This window comes from Myotis lucifugus, unplaced genomic scaffold (assembly GCF_000147115.1).
Source record: "Myotis lucifugus unplaced genomic scaffold, Myoluc2.0 scaffold_796, whole genome shotgun sequence".
Taxonomy (NCBI): domain Eukaryota; kingdom Metazoa; phylum Chordata; class Mammalia; order Chiroptera; family Vespertilionidae; genus Myotis; species Myotis lucifugus.
Genome location: NW_005871844.1, coordinates 57,314 through 78,353, shown reverse-complemented (window position 1 = coordinate 78,353; position 21,040 = coordinate 57,314). Strand labels below are relative to the sequence as shown.

At 59.8% G+C, this 21,040-nt stretch overlaps 2 protein-coding genes across 8 annotated transcripts; one reads left to right on the top strand and one right to left on the bottom strand.

Moving 5' to 3' along the window:
* Positions 1–8: 8 nt before the first annotated feature.
* ZFYVE21 (zinc finger FYVE-type containing 21) lies at positions 9–3,507 on the top strand. 4 transcript variants are annotated; one of them, XM_014448307.2, is made up of 5 exons: positions 18–801; positions 875–966; positions 1,407–1,508; positions 2,713–2,855; positions 2,982–3,507. In XM_014448307.2, exons 1-5 carry the CDS (start codon positions 773–775, stop codon positions 3,015–3,017), a joined length of 402 nt encoding a protein of 133 aa, XP_014303793.1. In that variant the 5' UTR covers positions 18–772; the 3' UTR covers positions 3,018–3,507. The 4 variants fall into 4 exon arrangements, with proteins under 4 accessions (XP_023602911.1, XP_014303793.1, XP_006106358.1 ...); XM_006106296.3 differs by having other exon boundaries at positions 23–801; positions 1,455–1,508; XM_006106297.3 differs by lacking the exon at positions 1,407–1,508 and having other exon boundaries at positions 27–801.
* An 82-nt stretch (positions 3,508–3,589) lies between these two features.
* On the bottom strand, positions 3,590–20,301 carry PPP1R13B (protein phosphatase 1 regulatory subunit 13B). 4 transcript variants are annotated; one of them, XM_014448306.2, is made up of 14 exons: positions 19,986–20,301; positions 17,067–17,241; positions 16,205–16,401; positions 14,022–14,162; positions 13,604–13,784; positions 12,419–12,523; positions 10,351–10,520; positions 9,492–9,993; positions 7,413–8,188; positions 6,955–7,092; positions 6,741–6,874; positions 5,932–6,098; positions 5,132–5,331; positions 3,590–4,748 (listed from the first exon to the last, which is right to left on the bottom strand). In XM_014448306.2, the coding sequence occupies exons 1-14, from the start codon at positions 20,040–20,042 to the stop codon at positions 4,707–4,709; spliced, it is 2,985 nt and encodes a 994-aa protein (XP_014303792.2). In that variant the 5' UTR covers positions 20,043–20,301; the 3' UTR covers positions 3,590–4,706. The 4 variants fall into 4 exon arrangements, with proteins under 4 accessions (XP_014303792.2, XP_023602908.1, XP_023602910.1 ...); XM_023747140.1 differs by lacking the exon at positions 12,419–12,523 and having other exon boundaries at positions 19,986–20,296; XM_023747142.1 differs by lacking the exons at positions 16,205–16,401; positions 17,067–17,241; positions 19,986–20,301 and adding an exon at positions 15,358–15,487.
* Between the last annotated feature and the right edge of the window lie 739 nt (positions 20,302–21,040).

Sequence of the window (21,040 nt, the reverse complement as noted above, 5' to 3'; positions counted from 1 at the left end):
TGACCGCTGTCTCCCTTTGGGGGCTTGGGCCACTAACTGGTATGCTCTTGTGTGGGGCCACGCACCCGGGCAGCGCCGTTCTTACACGGGTGTCAGGACCGGGCCCCCAGACCACAGGGCCAGCAGCCTGCGGGACCTTCGCCTGGCCATTTCCGGGGGGTGGTGACGCAGGAGGACTAAGGGTCTGCCTCCTCACACCCCTCCACCCCACTGCACCTGGTTCTCGCCCTGGCCAGCTCTCCGGCAGGCCCTGCGGCCCTGGCCTGGTGGCTCCTGCAGTGTGTGGAGGCCAGGGCCCTGGGCTGGGCCTTCTGTGAAGGACGTGGTGATTGGCGCTTCCACGGCCAGCGGAGCCTAACGCAGAGCCAGCACCGTCCTGCCCAGCGAGGGCTCCAGCAGCGCCCGCTTGTCTTGCTCCTTCTCTTGTCTTGCCCGCCCGCTCCCTTCCTCCGTGCCCACAGCGGGCGCACTGTGCCCTTGCAGGGGCCTCCTGCAGCCTCCAGGCTCTCCTGCCCCATGAGGCAGAGTTGGGCAGCGTCACCACCTGTCCCCTGGCTGTCTGGGGCAGGGCAGTCAGATCCGCCCTGGGGCAAAGGGCGGGGTCTGGAGAAGCCGGGGTCAGCCCAGGGCCCTCTGCTGCCTCCTTGGGGCCTGAGGCCAGGGAGGAGGTCGGGCTGACAGGGTGACTCGGAGCTGTCTACTTACGCTTGTTTTTGTGCCTCAAGGAGCCACCTTCCTCGTAAGTTTTGGAAACTCCGAGAAATCAGAAACGATGGTTTGTCGTCTTTCCAGCAACCAGAGGTAAGAGGCAGAGCCCTCGGGCACTGGCAGCTGCCCGTGAGCCCCGGTGACCGGGACGCCCTCCGTTTGACAGGTACCTGCTGCTGGACGGGGCCAGCCACCACGAGATCGAGGTCACACACATCTTGGCCGTGCAGGTCCTCACGGAAGGCTTCCCCGCTGGAGGTACATGCGCCTGCCCCTCATGGAACGGAGGCCGGGGCCAGCTGGGTGGCAGGGACGCAGCGGAGGCCGGGGCTCTCTCTGGGCAGGTCCTGGAGGTGCCTGCTCTCTCTGTGGGCGGGCGCTGCTTCGTGGCTCTGGGAACTCGCCAGGTGAATGGCGGGGGGGGGGGGGGGGGGTAGTGTGTCTAGGGAGGAAGGGCGCCTGAGCGTGTTTACTCAGGAGCTCTCTCCATACTCCGGCCAAGGGCTGCAGGCCACGGGCGGCTGGCGGCACCCAGATCCCAGGGGCTGGAGTGTGTCTGCGAGCGCAAGGCCTCCGCTTTCCTGTGCGAACTTCCCGAGGTCCAGGCCGCCGGGATCTTTCCCACTGAACTTCTGGGCCCCGGGGCTGTCTTCCCGCTGGAACCCACCGACTTAATCCATCTTGCTTTCTGTTTTCTGATGGCTCTTGGCTGCTCTTCTCTCCTGCCTGCCCACCTTCCTGCCTAGACAAAGACACGCACACTTACACCAGCCTCCTGGGGAGCCCGCCCGCCTCCGAAGGTCAGCCTCGCTCCCAGCATGCCGTGGGCCATGCCCCGCCTCTGCTGCGGGAGGTGGGGGGTCGCACAGGGCCTCTGAGAAATGCTCATTCACTCCTTTTGGCCAGTTTGAAAGAGGGTTGGCATCTAAGCACCAATGGGAATGTCCTGGGGAAGAAGGGGATTTGCTGTTTCCTCACCCCAGGGGGGTGTCACCCCTGTTTCCCAACCTCTTGTTGGAACTGCTGTCCCTGAGCAGGTGGGGTGCAGGGTGTCGGGGAGCAGGGCATGGGTGGCCCTTCCGGCACCTTCCTGACCGTCACAGCGGGCGCACTGTGCTCCTCCAAGGGCCTCCTTGCGGCCCCCGGGCTTGCCTGTCCCGATGGGGCAGAGCGGGCAGTGTCACCACCTATTCACAGGCTGTCTTGCCAGTGGGCAGTCAGATCCACCCTGGGGCAAAGGGCAGGGTCTGGAGAAGCTGGGTCAGGTCAGCCCAGGGGGCCTCTGCCGCCTCCTTGGAGCCTGAGGCCAGGGTAGTAACTATTCAGGTTTGTCAGCCCGAGGGACTGTTGAAAGTAGCCAGAGGAGATGGCCCATGTCCCTGGCTGTGCCAGTGAAACTCCTTACAGTCAGGAGGTGGGTGGAGCCACCAGACTGACAGACAGGAGCGCAGGCGTGAGCTCCTGACAGGTCATAGGAGGCCTTCGGGCCTCTCAACCGGGGCTCCCCGCACCGGCCTGGCGCAGAGAGGGCTGGAGGCAGGGAGGGGCTCCCAGAGGAGAGCACTGCCCAATGGGTGGCCTCCTGCAGCCGCCAGGTAAAGTGTAGGTGACTCACCAGGGGCCTGCTGTCCACATAGCCGTCCTCGCTGCCGGGCACTGAAGGGCCCCTCATCCCGAGTGGCTGGTCCTGGGAGGTTTTGGCAGGAGTCGTCCCAGGGAGCAGCTGGCCCCAGAGATGGGCACCATCTCCGCGCCCCGTCCCCCGCGTGGCATCGCGGCGGGAGCTCGAGTATCGGTAGATGGGCCCCTGGGCTGGTGCCTCCCTGGTGCTAAGCCCTGCACAGCTCCCCCGGCCGTGACCCTGGTCCTCAGGTGGGCAGCACTGACCGCCTGGCCTCTGCCCTGGTGCAGGCAGGGGTGACAGCTGAGCACAGGCCCCTGCCACCTCCTAGACCTGCACCAGGGTAGGGAGTGGCGTCTGAGCCTGCTGCCTGCCTCCCCCAGGGGGCGCCGCGCGGGCCACGGGCATGTCCCTGCAGTACTCGGCCCCAGGGGCGGAGGGCGTGGCCCAGCTGAAGCTGACTGCAGGGGAGGATGCACACGGCAGCAGGAGGCAGGCGACGGCGTGGCTGGCAGCCATGCACAAGGTACGGGCCGGGCCGTGGTGGTTGGCACGGGGGCAGGCAGGAGAGGGGCCCAGCTTCCCCAGGGCGAGGCTGCCCCCAGCTCCAGCCGGGCAGGACCAGCACAGTTCTGTTTCTGTTGCCATGCAGGCCGCCAAGCTCCTCCACGAATCTCGGGACCAGTAACTGCACGGGCTGGAGCGTGGAGCCTCTCGCTGCCTCGCCCGACCCCAAGCGCGGTGGGAAGGCAGCGCAAGGCTCTGGAGGAACAGTCGTGTGCGCTTACCTCATGCGACACGTACACGTTTACTAACGCTCCAAACAGCTTCCGGGTCTAGAGCCTGCGTTTTCCTGGTGATGCCTAAGTGGGTGGAGACCCAGCTACACGACCGCTGAACTGTTTGTAGCATAACCTTTGCCATGTTTGTACGAGTCCAGGCTTACCAGGAGGTTCTGGACCCTCGTCTTCATGCATTGTCTCCCGGGTGATCCGGGCCTGCCGGAGCCGGGCTGCAGATGGCACTAATGGCACTAACGCGGGCTATGCCAGCCTTGATACTTCACTACAGGGGAGGAGCCAGCTGTGTGTTTTGTACTTTTCACTCACTGTTTCACTTTATTAGAACAATTGTACAACAATTTGTATATGAAGCTTGATTAAACCCTATTTTGAGAATATGGGCCAGGCCTTGCCTCACTGTCGGGACCACCGCGCGTCCCTGTGGCGGCTCCGATCACTCAGGACACAGACTCGCAGCCACGGGGAAACAGTGTTTATTGCGCACGTTACACGGCATCGGGTGGAGGGGCCCCGGCAGAGGCTGCCCCGGGGTCTTCACGCTCCATCAGCACTGTGTACACTCAGTGCTTAAAGGGGACCAGTACAGCAACGGTCTATACACACGTCTATACAGAACTATACACAGACTCGTCCATGGACAATAAAGCCTACGGGCCTGGAATTTCATGAGAACGACTTCTCGACATCGCCAGCATCATCCTGGTAGTTGCAAATGTCTCGTCAAAAATACTTTTGTATAAAAGCCTGTGCGTTCAGCTGCCTTCGGTGAAGGGCCTGCCAAGGTCACCACATCACGGCTGGCCCAACGGGGAGGCCCACCCTCATGCCCACAGCTGCCCCTCCTGACGACCATGCCACCCGAGTGACCGACCTCAGGCTCCTGGCCGGTGGGGGGCAGGGTCTGCCTCCACGCAGGGCCCACCCAGCCCCAACCAGGCACAGCCAATGGCATTTCTCTTGTTTCTGGTTCCTGTGAATTAATGAAAACCGAGGGGCTGAGGGGGGTAAGAACCACACCTGGGCAGCGAGGGGCTGCAGAGAAGGGAGCGAGGAGGTCAGTGCTGACAGGCTCCTGGCCATGGTCCCTTGGTCTTGAGGTCCCTGCCTGGGGCCTGAAGTCCAGCCCCGCACCACGGGCCGGAACAGGAAGTGGAGCTCCATGTCAGGGCCACCGCACGGGTTTCCCCGCAGGCTCCTCTGGTCATGAAGGGAAGGACCTGGTGCTGAGGTGCCCAGCGGCAGGCGGGCAGGGCTCGGGGGAGCACGCACAGCAGTGGGCGCGCTCACTGCTGGTGAGGGACTTGGAGCGTGAGGGTGGCCTTGGGGCCAGTCAGGCCACTGGTCTCCACTGGCAACCATCCGGGGGTTCACTCTAGGGCTTCTATTGGCACAGGCGTAGAAAGCTGGGCATTTATTTGGGTTGACAGTCATTGGCAAAGCTCAGTCCTCTGGAGGCGGCTGGAGGAGGCCTCCCGAGCCTGCGGTTCACATTGTGGGCTTCTGCTGCGTGAGCACCATAGACTCCAGCTTCTGCGCAGGGACGCAGGCGACCTCAGCGGCTCCTTGGCGGGGGCTCAGGCCAGCGTTCGCTGCCGGGGCTGGATCCGAGGACACAGCTGGAAGGACAGCGTCCAGGTCCAGCTGCCATCAGCTGCCCAGGAGGCCCTGCCCGACCCCCAGAGCACCCGCACCCAGCCCACCTCCACCCGGTCCGAGCCCCCCCTCTCACAGCGACCTGCAGGCTCTCCCCCTCCCCCCTCCCCAGTAAGCAAGTTTCTGGGCTGCAGAGTTCTGACTGGGGTGAGATGGGGCGCCCGAGGGAGTTCCCACGAGAAAAAGGCACTGAGCAGCTGGGCTGGGCCCCCCGCAGGGCCGACCGCAAACGCCCGCCTGCAGAGCACTGAGCGTGGGGAGGGCAGTGCCTGCCGTGGGCCCCAGCAGGACGGGCCACGCTGGACAGCGGGTTCCGGGCACAAGCTCGGCCCGGCTGCGCACTCACCCCCAGCAGGTTTCTGGGCACGTAGCCCTCCCGGTCGCCCAGGCGCGCCCACCACCACTGGGTCTCGTGCTCATCCTTGCGCCTCAGGATGGTGATGGCGTCGCCTTCTCGGAAGGACAGCTCGTCGCTGTTCTGGGCCTCGTAGCTCCACAGCGCGTACACCACGCCCTTGTTCATCACGCCCAGCTTCTCCTGCACCCCTGTGGCAGGACGGCAAGCGGTCAGGCCTCAGAGGATGGGCAGAGAGAGCCCCGCTGCGGGGCCAGACCGGACGCACTGCTGCTCTTGGGCGGCCCAGCGAGGCCGAGGCCAGGCTGTGGGTCGGAAGCCAGGCCCAGCTGCTGCCCATGGCCACACCCCAGCAGGTAGGCACTGCCGCTTGAGGTTCTGAGTCCAGAGGCATTTCTTGGGGAGAAACGTACACCTCACATCTAGCACAAAGTCGGGGACCGAAGAGTGGGGTGACTGCTTGGAGGGCAGCTGGCACTCCCACGTGGCAGTGAGGGGCCGGCCCACGCCCAGGAAAGCCCCGCAGGCTGGTGACCTGAGTGCCTCCCTCCTCCCCGCCCACGGTCACTGTCCCACCATGGGCCTCCCGGGCTGGCCGCCTCCTCGGTACCGGCAGCTTGTGTTTAGCCAGCTGCACAGCACCCTCTTGCCGACTCGGACTTTCAGACACGTCTCAGGAGGGAGCAAAGGGACAGGGGCTTCCCTCTGAACGAACTGGCTGCCCCTGCAGTTAGGGCCCGGTCGGCCGGCCCAGCGCACGCCCCCTGCAGGCCGAGAGGACGCCTGCGTACCATACAGAAACTGGGAGCACTGGATGTAGCCCTCCTCCATCTCCTCGCACTTGTCTGCAGCAGTTTCAATGTCGCTGATGGTCGAGGCAAAAATGGCGGCACCGCTCTCCACCAGCTGTTTGCAGAGGTGCACGCTGTTGCAGGAGGCGGCACAGTGCAGCGGCGTCCTGCAGGGCGGGAGGTGAAGGCGTGTGTGGCCCCTGGAGTGGCAGGCCCCGGGCTGCGGAGCCTCAGTGCCCGCACCTCCCGCGCTGTCTGCAGTGGTGTGGTGTCCACCGCCACCTGTCCTGGGCCTCACACACACGCCTGGAGGGCGCGGCTGAGGGACGCCCGACACAGGTGCAGGCAGCTGCCTGAGGCTGACAGCGACCCCGGGAGGCTGGGCCTCCACGGCAGCACCGGGCCCCGCAGCCACGACCCAGCCACTAAACAGACAAGAGTCCTGACTGCTGAAAACGTGGCCGGGCTGCGCATTAATGACCAGGTGGACAGACTGAGCCACAGCCCGGCCCGTGTGGCTCAGCTGGTTGGGCTTCATCCTGTGCAGAGAGGTCACGGGTTCGATTCCCAGTAGGGGGCATGCAGGAGGCAGCTGGTTAATGTTTCTTTCATTGATGGTTCTCTCTCTCCCCCCCCTTCCTCTCTCTTTAAAAAAATCCATAAACACATTTAAGAAAAGGGAAGCACGGCTGTGCCTTTCACAACATTTTCCAGAAAGCAAAGCGGGGGGTGCTGAGCAGCCCAGGACGAGTGGGCGCCCTGTCCCCTCACCCTCCACTCCCTGTGCTCCAGACCCGCGGGGGGCTCACCAGCCATCGCTGTCGGCGGCGTTCACGTTGACACCGAAGTCCAGTAGGAACCGCACGATGTGGTGGTGGCCGGCGCAGACGGCGTTGTGCAGCGGGGTGATCCCTTCGTCGTTGGGCTTGCTGGGGTCTTCCACCTGGGACACAGGGTGTGTGAGCCACGCCTGCGCGTGGGGGGCGCCCAGGCAGGGGCTCCGCTCGGCTCACCTCGGCTCACCTCGTAGATGATCCTCTGCACCAGGTCGAACTCTCCCTCCAGGGACGCGTCCAGGAGCAGCGCCAGGGGGTTGAAGCGGACGCGCAGCCCGCGGCCCGTGCGCTCGGAGTTGGGTTTCTTCAGGTTGGTCCGCTTGCTCTGTGAAGAGGAAGCTTGGATTTAAAGGGGACCCCACGAGCCAGGGGTGACACCCAGCTTCACTGCTCCCTCCGGAGCGGCAGCTCCTTCCCACCAGCTGAGGGACTCCCAGCCGCTCGCTCCCTCAGCTCGGCCTCCCTCCAGGTCCCAGGGGCAGCTTCCCTCCTCGGGCCTCCCGGCTGGGCCTCCAGTACGAGCCCGTGGAGCCCTGCCCTGGGCCTGACTCCCTATGGGCCGGGACCCGTCTGCCACGCCCACCGCGCCCAGCACAGCGCTGGGTCCTCCACAGCACAGGGGGCCCTGCCGAGGCCCGTACCCACCGTAGAGGCTGCGAGCAGGGGTGCGACGGGGGGACGTGATGGGGAAACGGGCTCTTCCCCCGGAGAGGGGGCCTCGGGCCCGGGGCTCGGGACCTGCTCCGTGGACAGGGCCATGGCCACGTTGTTGTTGTTGTCCTCCGCGGGCTCCACGGCCTGGGGCGTGGTCTGGAGACGGAGGAGCCCCTCAGGCTCAGGGGAAGGGAGCTCGTTGTGGTTGGCGTCCGAGGCAGGAGCGGGCTCGGCGGGCAGCGGGGCTGTGGGCTGGGCAGGGCTGGCCTCCCCCAGGTTCCCGTTGGCATTGGTGTTCCCATTGTCCATGTCGGCCAGGGTGCCCGTGAGGCCCTGCGAGGGGCTGGGCTGGTAGAACGGGGTGCCCTCCATGCCGCCAGCCAGGGTGTTGAAGCGCTGGTACAGCAGCTTCTGGATGTTGGGCCCGCCCGGGCCCTCGGGCTCCGTGATGGAGCTGCGCTTCTTCAGCGGCCGCGGCGCGTTGGCCAGCTTCCGGCGCAGGGCCTCCAGGTCCGCGTCGCTCTGGTAGCGCAGCGGGGAGTGCACGATGGGCGTGAGCTTGGTGGGGCTGAGCGGCCGCGGCAGGCTCTCCATGGCGCCCGTGGCCTCCGCGGGCGGGGCCGGGCTGTCCTGCTCGGGCTCCCGCTCCGCACTCTCTGCAGGGGGCGTGGGCTGCGAGGTGCTGGTGGCCAGCGGCCCGTGAAGAAACGGCAACGGCGACGGGGACGTCGAGCCCGAGCCCGATGGCAGGACGGGCTTCCCGTACACTGAGGAGACAGGACGGGGACCCTCAGCACCTGCACCCGGGCCCGCCACCACACACCTCTGCTTACACCAGAGGCAGGCCTGGTTGGTGCACCCTAATTTTAAAATAAATTTATTATTATTTTTTAATCCTCACCAGAGAACACATTTTTTATTAATTTTAGAGAGAAAGGAAGGGAGATGGAGAGAAACATTGACTGGCTGCGTCCTACATGCCCCCTAACCCTGTCTGAACCTACAACCGGGTTCGCACCCTGACCTGCAATCAGACCCACGGCCCTTCAGTGCCCGGGACGACGCTCCAGCCAACGAGCTGCACCGGCCACGCGGTGAGCCCCAGCTTAAGCCCCAAGCGTGTCCTCTGCTCAAAGAACCTCACCGACACTCTGGAACGTGGAGCATCTAACTTCTGCTTTTGCCTTTGGGATCCCAGAATGGGGGCTTTTCCAAACGAGCATTTAAAATGGCCATGGACCTGGCTTCCCACCCAAACAGGCTGTCCCTGTCTTCTGGCCACGGAGCTGAGCCTCGGACTTAGGGGCACAGCAGGAAGCCCCGGCCGGGCTGACAGGGAGGCCGCCTGGAGCTCTAGGGAAGGGTCTCAGCCGCTCCAGCCCCTGGTCAGTGCAATGTCTGCCTCAGGAGTTGCTGGGCACGGGGTGGCCAGGCACCCAGGAGTCCCTCAACTGCGAGTCTGGAAGCTTGCGGCTCACGCCCAAGAACATCTAAGAAAGCCCAACGGGCAGGACCCTACCACCCAAGTCAGAGCCCACTGACCGTGGGACGTGTGGAACTAGGCCCTGTTCTCCGACCTGCTCCCTCCAACACCTCGCGCCCAGGGCCATGTCCCCTCACCGAATCAGGCTGTTCTCCCCTGCGGCTCTTGGGGCGGGGGGTGGGGGGGGGAATGCCCAAAGCAGAAGACACCCCTCGCCACCCAGCCGCTGCCCCAGGGCCTGGCTCGGGACGGCAGGAGGTGGAGATGAGGTCTAGGCAGAGCCCCACCCTGGCTCCCGGGAGAGCTGCAAAGGTACCAGGACGCAGGAGAGGGAGCACACTGCGCAATCACACCCTTCCCGCAGCTGGAGTTCCCGGGGGTGGGCGCTCCGACAGGAAGTCAGCTGTGACCATCCACCTGCGTGTCGTCCTTTACTCCACCTCACGTGACTCGGAAGGCGTGTGAGAGGTAAGGCTCTAGTTTGATCCTAAGTAGCGTGTGGCCCGAATGTGAGGCTATGGGCTGGCGTGTTCCTAGAGGAGAGCACAGCTCCCTGGCCCCAGGAGGGAGAGCACAAGCTACTGTACCTGCTTTGACCGACTTATTCGAGGCGCCATGCACTGCGGGCTGGTAATTCTTGGGGGGCGTGGCTTGCTGGAGGTACATGGAGTATATGGAACTTGAATTCACCGTCTGGGGTCCTTTCCTGGGGGACTGTGGCCTGGACCCTTTGTCTGCCAGGAAGGGCCTGATGGCCACAGTCAGTGGGAGCTCGGGTTTGCCGTCTCCAGTGGGAAACGCAGGCGGCCCTGCGGGCGGGTACGTGGGGCTCGGGGGCACAGAAATCCGCTGCTGGATCTGCTGGGAGGAGCCCGGCGGGTGGGTGCTGCCCACGGAGGGCAGAGGGCCGGGCTTCTGCCGACCGGCCAGGCCTGCGCTGGGCCTGGGCAAGCTGCCCTCCTTCCTCCTTTCCAGGGAGTTTGTGGGCCCTGGACCCACGGGCGCAGGACTTGGGTGTGTGCCGTAGCTCGGCGGCAGCTGCTTGCCGACACCAGGGACGGGGGGTGGCATTTTACCCATCTCGATGCCCTAAATTTAAACGTGAAGAAAACACAGTCATCCTTTGAAAAGTTAAGCAGATTCCCATCCACAGTCACATGAGGAGACAAAGTAGGACTTGTAATCCTTCAAGTCGGCTGTGGCCGGCACAGGGCGCCGGGGATCGGGCACAGCGGGCTGTCACCCGCCTGCGACAGAACCACCCTGACTCAGGCCTGGCGTGCTCACTGCGCGGGCGCGTAGGACCACGGACTCCTTCGGACTGGGTGTCGTTGGGACGCTAGTAAGAATAATTTGCCTCCTGACACCTTCTACCCTCGAAGACAAGGGCCAAACATGACAGTCAGGAGCTCATCTGTGTCCCAGGGATCATGACAAGGGGCCTACCAGCTTCTCCGGGGCTCCCAGAGCTGACAGGGGCGCAGGCTGGCTGGAGACGGGGCCCTGCCTGAGCGGCCCCTCCACGCTCGGGTCCTTCCAGTCCACAGGGGCCATCTGTGTTGGTTTCACCGCAGAGCTCATATTTTGTTTTAGTGTTGGCCAGTTTCCATCATTAGCTTGAAAAGAACATAGAACTTAAGTCAAGTTTGTCTTTAAATTAGGTGAGTTAGCATAAGAGTAGCCCCATCAGAAAAGAAAGTCACTTTTTGGAACATTCTGATGGAGCGGCACCGCAGGGCTGACCCCTCCCCGCACACCAGCTTGCGAGTGCGCGGTGGGATCAGGGCGGCCTCTGCGGGCCAGGCCCCCCAGCGCTGCGTGGCTCGGTGTGCGGGCTCCAGCAACGACCCAGCCAGGGACAGAGGTCTGCAGAGACAGCCAGCCCTCATTCAAGCACAGCTCAAACCCTTACATCGACACTAACGAGCAAAGCAAGCACGGGCCCTTACTGTCCAAACACTGCTTACAGATACAGTTACATACAATAAAGAACTCTCCTTTGACTCCATAACAGGCTTGATCTGCACCACTCAGTGTTAAAAGAAAAATTCAACTCTGATCTATTAGAAATTTCTATCATCTAAAGCAGGGGTGGGGAACCTTTTTTCTGCCAAAGGCCATTTGGATATTTATAACATCATTCGTGGTCCATACAATATTATCAACTTAAAAATGAGGCTGCTCTATTTGGTCAAACATTGAATTAACTCACCCCTGATGCCTTGGCAGGGCCAGACCCAACGATTTGCGGGCGTTACACAGCCCGCGGGCCGACGTTCCCCACCCCTGCTCTGCAGCGAGGCATGATCACGGAGGCCGGTGCGGTCCCACTGATTGGAGACAGGCTGCGCCCCACAGCAGTGGCCAGAAAGCCAGTCAAGCCCGCGTTTTCAGAAAAGCACCGAGAAGCTACGTTTTTACAGAACGTTTTCCAAACTGAAAAAGGGCACCCGCTCACTCCCAGCGGCAGGCCCGGCTCTAGCCGCAGCGGCACGGGCTGATGGACGTGCCGCACCCAGCCTCCGCCACATGGGACGGGAGGAAATCCGGGGACTGTCCGGGCCCTGGCAGAACAGCACGTCCTCTCCCTCCAGCCAGCGCGGCAGGTGGACACGACTGAGGGGCAGAGGGAGCTCACTCTTCCTCGCCACACGGCGCGGAGCCAAAGCCTGCAACTCCAGATGGGAAGGCCGGCTCACACGTGCTCTGGGCACGACCAGAGGTCCCGGCGCGTGCAGGACGGGCAGAGCTCTGAGCCGGGCTGGGCCCTGCCCCGGCTTGCTCCAGAGCCGCGTCCACCCCTGCGGCAGCACTGCTAACATTACCCCAGCTCCAGGCAGCAGGCTCCACACGGCTCAGCCAAGCTGCAGGGCCCTGCTGAGCAGTCCAAGGCCAAAGGTCACCTCGCTCCATGTGGCCTGTCAGCCTATTCGGGGCTGGGGTGCTTTTCTTTCTTCCCCAGGGGAGGCGGGGTTCACCCCCTGGGGAGGCCCAACGTGAAAGCTCGGGCTGATGGGAAAGAGTCCACTGCAGACGCTCAGGCCGAGCGCTGGGACTTCCCGTGCCCTCTCTCAAGGTCACCAGGAATGTGGCCAACCAGTCACAGAAAGGTGAAGGAGGGATGAAGAGAGAAATTTTCTTTCTGGGGATAAGGCAGAAGGTATAGAAGGAAGATCACTTCATTTTATTATAAAGGGACAATCACCTTCAAGTATGAAGGGAGATAAAGCTACACGCCTCCCCGTGAACTCAGGAAATCCTCTTCATTCGGTAAAAGAAAACCAAAACACCCTCCTGTGCCAGCATCGCTCAGCCTCCCCGAGCGGGAGCGGGACCCGGGTGCGTGGCCCGGCCCCACCTGGCACCTGGCTGAAGGGAGGGGCAGACTACGTTCAGGTGGCATCTCTCTCAAGTCTAGACGGGTGCCCAGGCCTTTCTCGGTTTGGAAAACAGAGTGGCTGTTGCCTGAGCAGCAGGAGGGACAGAGCTCCCCCAGGCCGGCCCGCTGACATACGGTCTGTCAGGGAGTCTGCAGCTTGCCGTGTGGAGCCGCAGTCGGGCCCGATGTCCAGGTCGGACACTGTCCACGAGCGGGTCACTCTGGGTCTACCATGGCCATCTGTGGGGCACGGAACCAGAAGAGCCACAGCACGGTCAGCGTCCCCACCGAAGAGCTTTCTTTCCCCAGACCCACAGCTGGGCCCAGGTTCTGCCCCGTGTGGGTGACGCAGGTGTCCCGGGTGGTCCCCTCACAGCACAGCTGAGAGACCCAGGCTGGTTCTGAGCTTCTGAAGGGCATTCTTGGGCCCTGCAAGGTGTCTTTTGCAACCCTGAGGGGCCCTGCACGGACCCAGAGAACAGGAACGTGGAGACGGGCCCAGCTCAGGAAGGGGTGACGAGGAAGGCAGCAGAGAAGCGGCTGGTGGGGCTAATTATCGTCATTGGAACCAGACGAATATCTGCTCCCACCACGGGGGGTTCGGACTATAAACAGCAGCTTATCAAAGGAGGTGCCATTAGAGGCCACACCGACCACAGAGCCTGCACGCTGCTGAGGGTCGGCTGAATCTGAGGGCCGGGGACGCCCCCGCCCACTGGGAGCTGCAGAGCAGGTGCCCGCACGAGATCAGGAAGTCAGCAAACAGAAGACGCCCCAAGTCTACCACAGCCTCCAAGGGCCCCCCCACAGGCCCGGCAGGCCAGTCGCAGGGCTGTGGTCGTCGGTGCAGGGCTGCTGCAGGGTGGGGACCTGCCAACATGGCGGGAGCTCCGGGGCCTGTGTCCCCCCAGCCATAACGAGTCCTCCTGCAAAGGAGCCCCGGCTCTCTTGTGCATCTGCTGAGAACCAGCCGACCCTCCTCTGAGGAAGGGGCGCAGTCTCTAGGGAGAGCCTGCCTGGGTGGCCACACACCACACGGTGCTGGGGCCCGCGGCTGGTCCCTGCACGCCTCAGTGGGCCGGGGCCAAAGTGGGTCTGTGGACTTTTTGATTGACTAAGGCTCGCGGAGTGGGGGGAGGGGAGAGCAGTCACGGTGCTGTCTATGGGATGGTCACCGTGGCAGCACACCGCTCCCAAAGCTGCCCTGGAGGATGTGGTGCCTCGGGGGAGACGGAAGGAACACGCGGGGCCCCTCGGAGGACGCCGCTCCACGGCCCCCCTTCCTGCTCACGCTCCCCAGGAAGAGGGCCGGCCACTTACCGGGTTTGGGCCTCCCATGGGCAGCTCCTGAAGCAACAGTGAGAGACTGGGGCTTTATGGGGTCCCCCGGGGCTGAGCAGCTGCCGGCGCTGGGAACCTGGATATAAGGTCCTACGGCAGCCACCCTGCCAGGCGTGCTCAGGGGTGACTGTGGCGACGACGCGCCATTCACACGGCTCAGCTGCAACCGGGAAGAAAGGAGTCAGCATCTCCTCGGTGAAGCTCACTCACTACCTCGTACTGAGCAGCCCCACCAACCTGAGGGATGAGCGTCCAGGAAGGCGAGACGTCAGGGAGGGCCGCGGCCCGTAGGCCTGTGAGTGGCCCTCTCTGGTAACCTAGGATCTGGGAGCTACGTACGCACCAGGACTGCTCCCAGGCCCCTCTCCCCTGGGGACACACTTGCTGTTCCACGTGCCTGGATTTTCTTCCCGTACAGACGCTCGCGCAGCTCGCCGATGCGCTTGTCCATCATGGCCACCTCCATGTTGCGCTTATTTAAGAGGTCCTTCTGCTGCTGCAGTTTTGAATTCTGTTCCTGGTTAAGCTGGTTACGAATCTGCAACATAGAAAATACAACTTGTATGATTGGCATTAAACGGCCAAACTCTCCTTGCCAGGGAGGGTAAGAAAAGATGAAGTCGCTGAGTCCTGATGTGCGTTTACACAAGCGCACTGCTGCTGGTGCACAAGTTCACAGGGACAGCCCAGGCGGAGCCAGCGGATCTCTTATGAAGCAAAAAAGAGCAAATATCTGCAACCACGTGTCCTCTTTGAAGCAAACGGGATGACTGGCACCAGTAATGACAGTGGGGACCATACCTCCGTCCTCAGGGATGGCGTTTAGTGACAAGTGCCCTGAACACTCCTCTAGGGCACTAAGGAGAGGTGTCTTCTCCACCCCCCACAGGCCACTTAAGGAGGCACCTCACTGCAGAGGCAGCGGGGATTCACCAAGGATGGCCCAATTGCCCGACCATGTTCTATCGCTTCAGTGGGTTGCAGCCAGCACTATAGCGAACTGACAGAGACACACAGAGAACCTGAGTCCTGTCACGCTCAGCTCCAGATGCACACGTGTACTAGCACATGCCGTATGCATGCACTGGACAGGGAGCACGCTATTTTTTTAATTTAAATTTTTTACTGTTGAAAGTATTACATGTCTCCTTTTCCCCCCTTGACCTCTCCCCATCTGCTCTGCCCCCCAGCACATGCCCTTGCCCCCCTACTGCCTGTGTCCATTGGTTATGGGGAACATGCTTCTTAACATAGGTTGCTGTAAAAAAAAATTAGAAATAGCCCTGGCCAGTGTTTCTCAGCGGTTAGAACACCAGCCTGCAGACTGAAGGGTTGTGGATTCTATCCCCGGTCAAGGGCATATACCTGGGCTGCAGGCTCAATCCCCGGCCCCGGTTGAGGCATGTGCAGGAGACAACCAATCGATGTATCTCTCTCACATAGATGTTTCTCTCTCTCGCCCTCTCTCTTTCTTTCTCTCTCCCCCCTTCCTCCTATTCTCTCTGAAAAGCAATGGAAAAAATACCCTCTGGTGAGGGTTAATAACAACAAAATGTTGAAAGCCATAAAATTCTATATTTTATTTGTATGCATTTATGTTAGAGAACTTAACAGCAACAAACGTGATATTTAATTTACTCTAATTAAATATTCTCATTGCATAAAATGATATAATACTTTTTCTACCGAGTACTAATAGAATTGCAAAACTTGCTTCTGGCTTGAAACATCACCTGCTGATGACAACTTCTGAGAAATGGGAATCTTGTGGATTCCTATGGACTGAATGTCTGTGTTCTCCCAGAATTTCCATACGGAATCCCTCAGCCTCAGGGGTCTTTAAAGGTGGGCCTCTGGGAGGGGTCTGGCTTAGCAGTGGTGGTGAGAATGGGACCCGTGATGGGGTTCTTGTAAGTGTCCTTAAAAGAAGAGGAAGAGACCAGAGCTGTGAGGGCACAGTGAGAAGGCGGCCGTCCTCAAGCCGAAGCAGACCCTCCATGAACCGTGTCTGCCGGCACCTGATCCCGGAGTTCGGCCTCCGGAACTGTGAGACCTCAGGGTCTAGGTAACCCTCCTCGTCTACAGTATTTTGTTACAGAAGCTCATGCTGACTGAGTCAAGGATTGAACAGCAGGCATCTAAGAATCTCATCAGAACAGTTTACACAGACACCTTAAAGATCACCTAAGCTTAATTCTTTACTAGTTCATTGTACTGCCAGTTCAATTCTGCACTGAAAACGCGGGCAGAAGCCAGTCACAAAGAACCACACATGACACACTGCACGAACCTGTATATGTGAAGTGTCCAGAGTAGGCGGAGCTACAGAGATGGAGAGGAGGTTCCTGACTGCTTGGGGGGGGGGGGGGAGCGGGGGGCGGTGACGGCTTCTGATGGAGATGTTCTATAGGGGGGGGCTTCTGATGGAGATGTTCTATACTTGACTGTGGTGGAACCTACACTTCCTGCCTCTATCAAGTTAGAACCCATCAGTGTGTCCCCAGCAGCTGAGGTCTCCAGCCACAGAAGAAAACCTGGAGATCAGGACGCGACACTAAACCCATCCCGGACCCCCGTTACCTGCAGCTCCTGGTACAGCCTTTTCAGCTCCACGGCGGCCGGGCCCGTCAGCTTGCCGGTGTAAGGCTGCAGCCCATTCAGCTTCCCCTTCTTGAGGTCCTCCAGCTGCTGGCTGAGCTGGTCGACGCGCAGAATGGCCGTCTGCACCTCCTGCTTCTTCTCCTGGAACATGGCACTGAACCTCTCTATCTCGGCGGCTGTAATTCCCACAAGAAAGAGAACGTCACTCAGCTGCGAGTCTCCTTTCCTGGGTGGTGTTATTTCTGTTTGGTGAGACTCCTTCCTGTCTATACATTTAACTCAACTCCAGCATCACCGAGGGCCAGACCCCAGGGAGGAGACTGTGACACCATAACCCAGGATACAGTCCAGCAGCCCTCGGGACACACGTGACTTGCTCGCATGGCAAACAGTATTCTCCCTCACGAGTGGATACTCTCTGATGGGCAGTGAGTCCCACAGCCACCTGGGGATCTCGAGGCACCAGCAGACCCGGCTCCGTGAGGCAGGCCATCGCCGTCTGCTCTGTCGCCACGGGACACAGAGCAGGCACGCGCTGGATGAACAGGGTAACAAAGACCCGTCTGACAAAAACAAAAAGTGCGCATTTGCGTGTCTGTCGTTAGACGCAGGTGAGACTTCAGCCGCTTAATGATGACAGGCCCCCTGAGGAGCTGGGCCAGTGCTGCATGGCTGGGCGGGGAGACCCCAGACCACTGAGCCCGGCCCGCCCGCCCTCTGCCCCTCGGCGAGCAGTGCACTCTCCACACCAGCTCCGGCTCAGGCATGACCGACGGTGTGCAGAAACCCGGCTGCGTCTGCCTCCCGGCCCGTGAGCGTGGGAGCAAGCGGAGGGACGTACACAGATTGCCGTTCATGATCTTGCTGTAGTCCACCTGCCCCCGCATGGCACGGATCTTCTTCAGCTTGTTTTCTTGGGCTTCAACTCGCTCCTTCAGTTTCTGAAGCTTTTCATTTTCAGAAATAGACTGCTGCTGATGGCGCTCCTGCTGCTTTAGAAAATGTAGACGCTGCTCCTAACGAGAGAGAAAAACAGCTCACTCTGAAAACTGCGATGCATGCTTCCTTTTAGACACGAAAAAACTGGAGTGCATTCCACAGTATCACCTATTTAAATACGAAAGAAATGTTCCAGGGCCTGGCCTGTGCTGCTCAGTGGTTGGAGCGTCAGCCGCGCACCAAAGGGTCTCGGGTTTGATCCCTGGCCCCGGCGGGGGGAGGTCAGTGGATCTCTCCCTCCCTCTCTCCCCACACCTCCTTTCCACGCTCTCTAAAAGGTCATGGGAAAATATCCTCGGGTGAGGATTAACAAAAAAAACCATGAACACGCCCGAGGGGCCACACGCACATAAGACGGCACAACACTGGTTACTGCGCTGGAGGAAGTGAGGGGAGAGTCGGGATTCACAAGTGGGCTTCGCTCGGCACCAGCCGACCACGCAACGTGCAAGTGCTCCCACAGGAGCCTCGCGTGGAGAAGGCAGCCTGGGCTGCTCAGGCACCACCGGCTCATCCATCCTGTCTGCCAGCCCACAGCTTCCTGCTGCCCCAAGGGCTTCTGCTGCAATGGCTTCCAAGGCCCTTTCACCTACAGGAAGTGGCGCGGCCAGCAGGGGGCTGTCTACTGAAAAGGGGTGAGTGATCAAATAAGAGATAAACCTCTCATTTGCTGAGTGACACCCCACAGCCCAGGAAGTGTTTGTTTTCTTTAGGATTAGCTTCTTCAAAACTAATGGAACATTTTTAAAAAAATATATTTGATTGATTTTTCACAGAGAGGAGAGGAGAGGGATAGAGAGTCAGAAACATCGATGAGAGAGAAACATCGATCAGCTGCCTCCTGCACACCTCCTACTGGGGATGTGCCCACAACCAAGGTACATACCCTTGACCGGAATCGAACCCGGGACCCTTCAGTCCGCAGGCTGACGCTCCATCCACTGAGCCAAACCAGCTAGGGCTAATGGAACATTTTATAGTTAAACAAGAACAGGACAACCCTAAAGTAAAATATATCCACTTTAGTAGTTTCCCCATTAATCTGAACACACACCTTAAGGATAAGTTAGCATTAATTTTCAAGGCCCATATGCACGTACAGAACCTCCCTGTGCGATTGTGCAGGCATCACACACTGACACATGTGAAGTCAGCGTGAACTCGAGGTTCACACCCTGAAAATACCTAAGAATTTCCTCAACAATAATACTCTTGGATCAATATTTGGAAAGGAAATAAAAAGTAGAATTAGAAAATATTATAATTACATAATACTATGTACAGTTCATCTTAGAAATCTTATTAATAAGATGAAATATTTCCAATGTATTTAACTTCTAATTGTTTTTTATTCTTATAAGTCCAATAAACTTCATAAGACAACTTTTAAGAACAAGTGCACCTTAACCTATCATTTACATAAAAGTGGACAGTACAATGAATTACAAGATCATTCGATAAATGAAAAAAGTTGGATTGGACATATGGTTAAGAAAATCTACAGGTTCAGTTCTATGTGGAATCTAAGAAACAATAAACGAACACACTTCACAGAAACAGACTCACAGCCACAGAGAACAGACTGCCGATGGCCACCTAAGGGGGTGGGGGAGTGTGGAAAAGTGAAGGGACTGAGAAGTACAAACTGTAGTTAAGAATGGTCCCAGAGCCTGGCCGGTTTGGCTCAGTGGATAGAGCATCGGCCTGGGGGCTGAAGGGTCCCGGGTTCGATTCCAGTCAAGGGCATGTACCTTGGTTGCGGGCATATCCTCAGTAGGGGGTGTGCAGGAGGCAGCTGATCGGTGTTTCTCTCTCATCGATGTTTCTAACTCTCTATCCCTGACCCTTCCTCCCTGTAAAAAATCAATAAAATATATTAAAAAAAAAAAAGAATGGTCCCAGGGATGGAAAGACCAGCACAGGGAACACGGTCAATACCATCATCATAACTATGGTGCCAAGGGGGCCTTACGCTTCTCGGGGACCACTGTGTAGGTTATGGAAATGTCTGACTGCTACGCTGCACCCTGGGAACTCGTGTAATAGTGCACGTCCACTGTACCGGGAAAGAATACAGAGAAAGAGGGGCTCTCTGGCAGAGGGAGCAGGAAGAGCGGGCAGCGAGGCTACGGGCTCTCAGCAGCTCAGGACGTCTCGCTCGTCGCAGTGCGAGCCGTTTCCAGAGGGCATGGATGACAGGTCTGGTTTTCACTTGAAAATCCATGATTAAACCATCGTTTGGAAAAACTTTAAATCCTGCTGTTTCAGAGTCTCAGCCACAAACGTAGAGCTCGTTGTGCCCCTCACCACAGTCACCAAACGGGGCCTCGGAGCGGCCCAGGCCAGGGCAGCCTGATGACCAGTGTCCTGCCTCGGGGCCGGGACCAGCAGGGGGTCATGGACCGCGGGCTTCCTCCAGAACGCCAAGGCCGACGACACAGCTGAGAGCACACCCAGCGGGAAGAGGAGACGACAACAGAAAACACCCTTAAATTTTATCCACAATGGGGCAAGGTCGATCGTTCCCAGCGTGTCTGTGTGTGCAGGTCAAGGGTCCAGTGCTCCTGTCCTGACACCCTCCCTCGCCTGGAAGCCACGCGTGTGCTTATTGTTAGGGAGGAGATGACAGAGAAACGGCGCTGAGACTTCGTGGCCTGGTCCTGCAGACGAGAGTTACCTGGGAGCGTAGGAACCTCACCTAAAGGACCCGTTTGGAGAACATGCTTCTGCCCGTTTCCCGCCTCGGCTTCTGTACACTCACCTTGGCGACCAACATCTGCTGCTGGTTTTCGATTTGCTGCTGCTGCCTGGCTGCCATGTCTTGGAGCTCTGAGAGGGTCAGCTCCACCCGTGGGTGCCCCACCTGCAGAGAGAGCACAGCTGGGACCCTCTGCACGACCCCTTCCCGGGTGTCAGAAGCACATCAGGGCGCACACGGGCTTCCTGAGTCAGGAGAGCACACACGACCTGTTTTCTCATCAGAGCTCTGCTCAGTCGAGAGCTTCGTCACACACAGCACTGGGCTCGAGACACTAACTGTCAGCGCCTACAGGGGGGACCGGCCCGTTAGAGACAGATGCCTGTGGGGACGAACACCCGACGGTAACACGGAGGGGAGGGCAGCTGACGGAGCCCGAGAGCGGGCCCGTTCTCTGCTGGAGACGATGACAGACCGGCATGTTTACACGCTCGCCTGGTGCTCCGCCCTGAGTCGCATACTTGTCATCTACGACTGCTCAAGCCTCACCAGCATATCAGGTGGGGACTAGCATATCCCCATCCTACGGATGAGAACGCCAGCACAGGAGCTGAGGCAAGCAGCCCGGGCAGGTGGCGCCCACAGGCAGAGCAGGATACGGAGCCCTTGTCCCGGGCCTCCGCACAGCACCTCCCCGCTCAGCACGCCCTGCGCCCTGCGAGCCTGCTGCGTTAGATCTGTGTGGTGGGAAGGGAAAGGGACGTGCCCAGGGCCGATTCTGGCCAGGCCTGCGTCCCTCCAACCCCGCTGCTGCTAACCAGGCGTGCGCACTGTCCTGCCTCAGACCTCCACTTTCTACTTCTGAGCCCATTGTGCTCTTACCTTCCGCCCTCTTATATTTTTTAAAATTTATCTTTATTGTTGAAAGTATTACAGATGCCCCCTCCCCCCCATTGACCCCTCCCACCCTGTCCCCCCACCCCTGCTCCCTAGGCCTTCACCACTCTACTGTCTGTGTCCATGGGTTATGCATATATGCATGTAAGTTCTCTGGTTAATCTCTGCCCCCTCCCCCCTGAAATACATCAGTCTGTTGCATGCTTCCATGTATCTGGTTC